General features: G+C 44.1%; 1 protein-coding gene across 7 annotated transcripts in view; it reads left to right on the top strand.

Moving 5' to 3' along the window:
- Positions 1 to 8,994: 8,994 nt before the first annotated feature.
- Positions 8,995 to 9,603, top strand: part of PTPN12 (protein tyrosine phosphatase non-receptor type 12) — an 86,180-nt gene continuing 85,571 nt past the window's right edge. For 5 of the 7 annotated variants that reach the window (XM_033862927.2, XM_033862928.2, XM_073809596.1 and 2 more), the window contains exon 1: positions 8,995 to 9,155. In XM_033862927.2, the coding sequence (XP_033718818.1) occupies positions 9,057 to 9,155 (99 nt within the window). In that variant the 5' untranslated portion in view covers positions 8,995 to 9,056. Of the gene's footprint in view, positions 9,156 to 9,462; positions 9,488 to 9,603 lie in introns of those variants that run through there. The other 2 variants (XM_033862929.2, XM_073809598.1) reach the window with 2 other exon arrangements.

The following is a 9,603-nucleotide window of genomic DNA, read 5'->3' on the forward strand; positions in this document are numbered from 1 at the left end:
TAATTCACTATCTTTACTATGTATTTGCCTTTCCAGTGAGATTTACTCTTTCATATGTGTTCTTGTTATTAATTAGCACCCTTTCTTTTCAGCTCCAAGAAGTCCCATTGACATTTCTTGTAAAGCCAGTTTAATGGTGATGAACTCCCTTAGCTTTTGCACATCTGGAAAACACCTTATCCCTCCTTCACTTATGAGTGAGCTTTGTTGCCAGGTATAGTATTCTTGGTTGGAAGTGTTTTTCTTTCAGCACTTCGAATATATTGTGCTACTCCCTTTTAGCCTGCAACGTTTCTGTTGAAAATTCTGGTAATAGTCTTATGGGGGTTTTCTTGTATGTAGCAAGTTATTTTTCTCTTGCTACTTTTAAGATTCTCTTCTTATCTTTAATTTTTGACATTTAAAGTGTAATGTGTCTTGGTATGTGGGTCTCTTACTTGATTCCTCTTATTTGGAACTCTGGATTCCTGTATCTAGGTGTCTGTTTCCTTCCTCAGGTCAGAGAAGTATTTAGCCATTATTTCTTCAAATAAGATTTCTGCCCCTTTCTCTCTTCTCCTTCTGGGAGCTTGACGATATATTAGTCTGTTTGATGTTGTACCATTAGTCCCTTAAGCTATCTTCACTGTGCTCCTCTGACTGGGTGAGTTCCACTGCTCTATCTTCAAGTTGACTGATCCTTTTCTCTGCTTCATCTAGTCTGCTCTTAAACCCAGCTAGTGTATTTTTCAGCTCAGTTATTGTATTCTCTGCTCTATGACTTCTATTTGGTACTTTCCTATATTTCCCATCTCTTTGACATTTTCATTGTGTTCACCCATTCTTCCCCCCAGTTCAGTGAGCATCTTTACGACCATTACTTTAAAGTCTTTATCACGAAAACTATTTATCTCTATTTCAGTAAGGTATTTTTTCCTGAGGGTTTATCTTGTTCTTTCATTTGGAACATATTCCTCTATTTCTTCATTTTGCATGATTCTGTGTGTTGGTTTCTAACAGTAGGTGAAACCACCTCTCCCAGTCTTGAAGGTGTGGCCTCATGTAGGAGACAAAATTTGTCGTTTCATTTCCTCTTGCTTGTTTCTCAAATCTTTGTGCTTGACCAAGCAGACTATTATATTTCTAACAGCTCCTAGTTGTTGAGGTTGTGCCAAGATCTGTCAGTGTCCCAAAATGGAGGATCTCAGTACCTAGATTCAGGCTGATTAGAAGCCAAACCCTCAAGCATCAGTTTTTAAATGTATGCAAATATATACACTCTTGTAGGACCACAAGTGTAAGCCCCACTGGCCACCAGAGCCATATGATCTGGAGGTGTCCCTGAGTGGCATTAGCAAAACTCAGGGCTCCAGACAAGTGTATAAGGTCTTTCCTGGGTGATATTAATGAACTGGAGCAAGGCAGAGGGAGAGAGCCCAGATGGCACGGCAAGGCCTATGTTCCTTAAAAGCAGCTCTATATGCCACAAAATGTGGTCAAACCTGAAGACTGCCCCTCAGGCTGAAGCTCCAGGACAAGCAAACAGGCCTCCTTCACAGAAAGGCTGGGGGGTGTGCCTCAGTCCACTATCTGTACAGTGCCTTGGGGATGTAACTTGCCAAAGCCCATTTCTCCAATTGCCACAGTGCCATGGGACCCAGAAACGCAAGCCTCATGGCTACCAGAGCCAGGCAAATCAAGAGGCATTCCCCAGGCAGTAGCCCCCCAAACTGGGGCAACAGACATAAAAACCAGGGTACCAAGCATATATAAAGCTTCCCTCCAGGCAACACTTAAACACTTTTTAAGTGTACAGTTCAGTGGTGTTGGGTATATTCACATTGTTGTGAAGCAGATCTCTAGAACTTTTCCATCTTGCAAGTCAAAACTCTATACTCATTAAACAGCTGCCCTTTCCCCTCACCCCCAGACCCTGGTAACCACCATTCTACTTTATGTTTCTATGAATTTGACAACTTTAGATACCTCATATAAGTGGAATCACAATTTATTTTTTCTAGTTTTATTGAGAAATAATTGACATGAATCACTGTGTAAGTTTAAAGTGTACAGCGTGATGGTTTGATTCACATATATTGTGAAATGATTACCACAATAGGTTTAGCTAACACCCATCATCTCATATAAATACAATAAAAAGAAAGAAGAAAAAAGAAAATAACTTTTCTCCTTGTGATGAGAACTCTTAGGATTTACTCTCTTTCTACAATTTTCCTATATATCATATAAGTGTTAGCTATAGTCATCATATTGTACGTCATATCCCTAGTACTTATTTATGTTATAACTGGAAGTTTGTACCTTTTGACCACCTTCCTCTGATTCCCCCTCCCCATACCCTCTGACTCTGGTAACCACAAGTCTGATCTCTTTTTTCTATGAGTTTGTTTTAGACTCCACATATAATTGAGATCATACAGTATTTCTCTTTCTCTGTCCACCATTTTATTTATTTATTTATTTATTTATTTAATTTTTGGATGCATTGGGTCTTCATTGCTGTGCGCGGGCTTTCTCTAGTTGTGGTGCATAGGCTTCTCGTCGCGGTGGCTTCTCTTGTTGCGGAGCACGGGCTCTAGGCACGCGGGCTTCAGTAGTTGTGGCACACGGGCTCAGTAGTTGTGGTGAACAGGCTCAGTAGTTGTGGCGCACGGGCTTAGTTGCTCTGTGGCATGTGGGATCTTCCCGGACCAGGGCTTGAACCTGTGTCCTCTGCATTGGCAGGTGGATTCTTAACCACTGCGCCACCAGGGAAGCCCCCACAATTTATTTATTCATTTATTTTTTATTTTATTTTTTTGTGGTACGCGGGCCTCTCACTGTTGTGGCCTCTCCCGTTGCGGAGCACAGGCTCGGGACGCGCAGGCTTAGCGGCCATGGCTCACGGGCCTAGCCGCTCTGCAGCATGTGGGATCTTCCCAGACCGGGGCATGAACCTGTGTCCCCTGCATTGGCAGGCGGACTCTCAACCAGTGCGCCACCAGGGAAGCCCCCCCAACAATTTATTTTTAATTAAAAATAATAGCAGTCACTGAATGAAAGGGAGTTTTTACTTGTTTTGTGGCTTTTTGCTGATAGTTGGACCTGAGACCAACCAATATACTGTATGGATTTTATATATGGTGCAATCATATGTCACAGCCCTTGTTGATCATCCATTCCTGAATACAGAAACTAAATGTCATCAGGTTAAAGGATCAGTAATTAGATGCTCAGGTAGTACGTGACTTTGAAGTTATTTATAAAATTTTAATTTTTCTTCGAATGCTAAATGAAACAGCATGAGAAATATGAGATAGAAAATTTAGAGAGTGTATTTAATTACACCATTCTCCTGCAGTTAGTATTTATTATTACACTATTTAGCCTTTGTTGTGTAACACTCTGAGTGCAGAACCACCTGTGTTTTGGTTTTAGTTCTGCCATCTATATGACCTTGGGCAAATCATTTAATTTCTCTAAGCTTAGGCATTACTATCCCTACCAGTATTCTAATGCATAAATAAAGATGGAGATGATACTACCCAGCCTGCTTACTTTAGGGTAGTGTAATAAGAATAAACAGGCAGTACTGTGTGAAAAAAACCTCTGACATATTAAGTTTAGAAATATATATTATTTAAAAAATTTCATCTTTTCCAAATTTCTCTTCATTTTTATATGCCTTTCTTCTAAAACTCTCATACTACACTAGACTAAAAAGATATGCTCCTCCCCCCCGTTCCCTATAAAATGGATTTCATATTTCAACAATAAACTCACATATTAAAAAAATGGTGAACAGCTTTGTTGCTGTAACTAGGTCTAGGAATGAGGGAGTAAAGAATACCAGGAATGAAGTAGAGAAGAATTTCCCTCCCTCCTTTCTTATCCACGCTCCCATAACTTCTCAGCTATGAGTCCTTAAGTTTGAGAGTATGGAGAAGACTGAGGAATGTAGCGTGAAATGACAGGTTAATATTAGAAGTGCTACTTTGGGAGAATCTTAGGAATGGTTTGACTCTTCACCTGTAGTCTCACAGGTATAAAAGTATTGTGACTCAGTGGTTTATGCAACAAGCTGGAAACTCAGGACCTGTGGCTTCTGGCCATGCATGACATTTGTTTTTTACATAAGCTAGTCATGTTCACGCCCATGTTTTATTTAGTTTTTCATCTATTAATGAGGACAGTGATGCCAAATTACTTCCCAGGGTTGTAAAGAAAAACAGAGCTCACAAAGAGCTATAATGCCATGAAAGCCATAACAAAGGTAGTTTTTATGAGAGAACAGGTGTAACAATACTCTAGAAGTTAACATTTCTATATAGATATAAAGCTTTACTTCCACCTAAGCTGGGAGGGGAAGGGATACTGAATATGAAGTAGGTATATAATTCTGAACCCTCTTTTGGATTATTAAACTCCCACTCAAACCTTCACAAAAGTATTGCAATACTAAGAGAGATTTCTGAAAACAGTATTTGGCTTCCTTCTCATCCGTCATGTGTCTACCCTGAGTAAAGGTAGCCAGTGAACAGAAAAAAAGCCAAAAGAAGAGATGCAGGGTAAAAAAGTAAAAGGTCTGGAAATCATTAATTCTTTGTTTAACCAGTTCTTGTGTTTTCTATAAGCAAGTGTAAGGTGTAGTACACTAATTCTGAAACACACCTCTTTAAGACAGCACCAGGCAGCTTTCCTAGAAGATGAAACTGAGGATTAGAGAGGTTAAGTGATTTGCCCTGAGTAAGAAATGGAGTGGGTTTTTGAATCTTCATCTCTCTCATTTCAGAGCCCACTCTTTATTATTGCCCTATTCTGTTTCAGGAAAAGCAGAATTGACTTCTGGAATAAATGTCAATGGAACCTGTCCTAAACAGTTATGAAGAAGTTAGGTTGCTCCAGAGATTCTCCCCATCTCTCCCATGGCCACATGGGTATAAGGTGACATATCTACCTATCTCTGCACGCATGCTTCATGCTCCTTTCTTGACTAACTAGATTCTCCATAATTTCTACTCTTCTCACAAGGCTTCGGCTTGTCAGATCCTTAATTCTACCCCATGGCATTCAGCTTCTGCCCTTGCGGCTTAATGACTTACTCCCTCTAGTTTTCTAAGTTCCGATTCTTCACAGTGAGGACCGATACTCCCAGATCATGTTCCTACAACAGGCCATAGGCTGCTGGCCAGTCCACATGGGTTGGTTAACTTGGGTCAAGTGCCCAAACCCTCAGCTGTGGCTGTGAATGGGCAGGGCAGTTGTGTTCCTTGAGAACTGTGGTGTAAGTAGGTGGACATTCTGAAACAGCTGTGCCATTTTAAAACATCACCCAGACAAGATCTGCTTCATTTTTATTTATTTGTGTTTCTGTTAAAGATATCACCATTCTTCCTATTGACCGGATTGAAAGTCTAAAAAAAATTTCAATCAAATAGATTTAACTTTGTTGGAAAAGTAATGTACACACATCATAAAATACTCAGAATATGACAGGGTATGCACACTGGAAGTTGTACCCTCTCCACCAAAGAACCTCAAAGCCCTCCTAGAGGCGATCACAGCTAACAGTTTTTGAAGTATCCTTCAGGAAAATCCTATGCATGTTTAAGCATTTTATCCGTATTTTATCCACATTCCATTTTACATAAATGGAAGAATATGATAAACGCAATGTGTGTCTAGTTCTTCTCATTTAATAAGCAGATCCTGAAACCTATTCCACATCAACACATACAGATTATTTTTTTCACTTTTTAATGGCTTCACAGGACTTAATTATATATATGTGATTCTGTTTTTTAACTTTTGATAGGCAGATACATTGTTTCCACTCTTGCCCTGTTACAAAAAAGCCTGCAGTAAGCATATATGTTTGTACACAGCTATAAATATTATCTATAAATTTTTCAGTCAAAGCATGCATGACGTTTCCACTCTGATACATATATGGCCAAATTGCCTCCAAAGATGATGTGCCAATTTCTCTCACCTTCTGTGCAAAGGCCCCATCTGCTCATACCATGCACAGCCCTGTGTTCTGTCAAACTTTCTGACCTCTTCCAATCCAATTTCAGTCATTTTTAAATTCCACCTTCTTTCTTGTCCACTAAGTCAGTCACCGAGTTCTGTGAGTTTTCAGTCTCTCTCACCTCCATCTGTGTCTTTGTAATTGCAGTGCTATGACCTTAGTTTCAGCTTTTGTCGTGTCATGTATTCGCTCCCAATAGGGCTCATTCCATTCTCTTCCCTTATTACTTCACAACTTACCATACACGCCCAGACTAATATTTTCCTAATTTCACTTTTATACTCAGAAACCTTTGGTGGCTCCCACTGACGACAGTATCAGGTCCAAATCCTCAGCCAGAGTCCAGTCCTAGTCTACTTTAGTGCCTTTACACATATACAAAAGTTCTGCTTCAAACTTCTGCTTTGCTATTTCATGATCTTAGTTTCGTCACTTCTCTTCCCTGGGAGTTCTTCTTCCCATTCAAACCTAATTTAACTTCTCTTTCAAGGTCCTCTGTGACTACTTCATGCTGACAACCCAGTTCGTAATTCTCTCTTCTGAGAATTGCTAAACTACTCATTGTCTGTATCACTCATTTGGCATTTATTAACTTACAGTAACCAAGATTTTATGTTTTTTCCTGTCTCCTGAAACAGCTGTAAGCTCTAGAAGAAACCACCTCTGAGATATTTTGGTATCTCTCTCTGCCCTCACACAGCACAACCCCTCCTATTTTGAGGTGCTCAAAAAATATCTGTAGATTGAAACAAGATTTAAATGTATTAAAAAGAGGAAAGTCTTTCCAAAAGACCTGAAATCCATAAAGGTACTTTACTTTTGTTTTCCTTAACCTACATGAGATGCCAAAGGTAGATGCTGAGAACTCAAAAGAGACTTGTGTTGCAAGAAAGAGAGAAATGCTTGCAATAAGAGGAAAAGTTAAAAATAAAAAAAAAGACTGCAAAACCACTAGCGAAAATAGGACTCGATAACTGAAACAACTAACACTTTTGATAACTCAAACAGGTAACCCGACTGACACTAGACTGATATACAGCTTGTCCAGCATATAGTCTTTATCAATCACCATCTGATTTGCACATTCTTCTGACATATCAAAAGTAGAAGCAGTCCTCGATCATCTGCCCATTTCTCGGCCCACGTCTAATTTCTCTCCCAGTTCTGGGGGGAAAGGGTACCTTACAGTGAGCTATACTGGTAGGTGATCAAACCCAGATCCTAATCTTTTCTCATATCCAGTGAAACTGAGTCTCAGTAATCTGATTAAAGTAAAATACTCCAGACCCTTGTTTTAAGTAAAGCTTACCTTAGAAATTAAACTATTCCTCTAAGTGAATTTTTAAAATACAGGACAAAACTGTATCTTTTTACATGCACATACCTGTATATAAATGCATAGGAAGACATTTGGAAGGGCACATCTGGAAGTGGTTATTTCTGAGAAGAAGAGTAGATTGGTATATGTCAGTTGTATTATTTTAAAGAGTAATATTTTTCTTTAAAACAAATAGGAAACTGGATCTTGTTACTCATACCTGTTTTCTTGAAGTTTATCACTAAATTTCACGGTGCTTCCAAACATTCATCTGGGAAAAGGGGCCTACCACTGACATTTCCTATTTTAACCAAATTGCCTGACCAATCTGATCTGTAAAAAACGTGTGTGTGGGTCTAAGTGACCAAAAGAAGTCCACGGATCAGGTCCTTCACCTCAGTCACATTATCACAAGTTTACGCTCCTTTGTGAGAAACAATATGGTGTTGTAGTGAAAGCAAAAGGATCTGAGCTCTAGTTTGGGCTCTGCTAAGAATATGCTGGGGGACCATGGGCAAACACTTTCTTTGTAAAATGATGAATTAGACTGGGACGGATTTCTCTGATTATTAGAAGACTTACAAAGATGCATTCTACGGAGAAAAATATATTATTCAGTTCTGAGGTGCTGCGAATCTAAAGGCAAGAAGATAGATTCCTGTCAATTCACACACTAGGACAAACTGAATCTCAGGCGCTCACTCGCCGGCGTTTAGACGGATGTGCAAAAAGCAAAAGTCCTATCACTGAAGAAGCGTTTCGTTTCTCTTGGCTGTAGCCATTCCCCAAAGTGCCAAGGTCTAAGTGCCCTCAACATTAAGATGAAGACATACCTGCGGCGAACGTGGAGATGACACTACTACAGTTCCCAGCATGCCTCTCTTTCCACCGCCGCCCTCCCCCGCCCCACTCCTGGACTCCGGCCGGCCTGGATTTGTAGTCCCAGCCCATGGCTGGCGGCGGGCGGAAGCACTCTAGAAATATGTTTTTCCCACTAATAGGCAGTAAGACCGCAATTTCCAACTCAAGTCCTACTCCAATTGAGTAGCGTTTGCCCGGTTGTGTCGAATTCCCTCCTACGACCGCTCCTCAAACCTATGCGCAGCCCGGGCGGGACCACGCCCCGGAAGTAGAGTCAAGTCTCCCAGCCGACTGCCGAAGCGCCTCCCAGCCACTCCTAGCCGGGCTAGGGCCGGCGGGGCGGGCTTGGGGGCGTGGCGGGCGGGGGCGACTCGGCGCGGCGTAGCACCCGGGACGGAGCCGCTGCGCGGAGACGCGCGTTTGGGTGGCGGCGGGGGCGAGCCCGTGGGGAGAGGCGGCTGCGGCTGCTAGCCGGGAGGGAGGGAGGGAAGGAGGAACCGGGAAGGGGTTGGGGGGGGCAGGGCGGTCGGAGAGCCGTGTTCCTAAGGCGGTGGCGGCGTCTCCGGCAGAGCAGGAGGAGGGCGGGGAAGGAGGATGGAGCAAGCTGGGGGTTGGGGTTGGCGCTAGCCGCAGTGGCTCGCCCCGTACTGTGGGAGAGCGGCGGCTGCTCCTGGAAGTTGTAGGATCGGGAGCCGGGCTGGTGCCGCCGCTGCCACCGCCTTGGGCGGTGGGGAGGAGCAGGGAGCGGCGGGGGTCGGGAGAGAGGGGTCGGGTAGGGGGAGCGAGCTGGGGAAGACTGAGCGGGCTCTGCGCCGGGCGGGAGGGCGGCGGGGGGGCCAGCGACCGCAGCCGGGGGGACTCGGGAGGATGGAGCAAGTGGAGATCCTGAGGAAATTCATACAGAGGGTCCAGGCCATGAAGAGTCCGGACCACAATGGGGAGGACAACTTCGCCCGGGACTTCATGGTGAGTCCCTCCCCTCGCTGTCGACTCCTCTCGCCGGCACCGGAGCCCACTGCAGCCTCGCCCGGCCGGCCCGGGCCGCCAGCGCTTTGTGTGCGGCTGTAAGGAGAGGGGCGGAGGGGGCGCGCGCCAGCCCCAAGGGCCGGGTGGACTCGGAGGCCGGCGGGAGGTGAGGTCGCCTCCGCCCCTCGGCCGCCTTTTCTCCTCCCGCGATCGCGGCCCCCTCCGCCGGCGTCCGGGACGCGAAGGGAGAGGCCGCCCGGCCGAGCCCGCACTCAGCACCGCCGCCAGAGACCACCTATTGTTTCTCGGGCCGGGAGCCGGAGGCGAATGAGGTACAGGCCGGGGGGCTCGTCTCTCCTCACCTCCCCATCCAACTGCCCCTCCAGGGAGGGTCGCGGCTGAGGGAGGAACGGGGCTCTTAAGGTGGCAATTAACTCGTGGGGTCCCT

The sequence above is a fragment of the Tursiops truncatus genome, chromosome 9, assembly GCF_011762595.2.
Source record: "Tursiops truncatus isolate mTurTru1 chromosome 9, mTurTru1.mat.Y, whole genome shotgun sequence".
Classification (NCBI taxonomy): Eukaryota; Metazoa; Chordata; class Mammalia; order Artiodactyla; family Delphinidae; genus Tursiops; species Tursiops truncatus.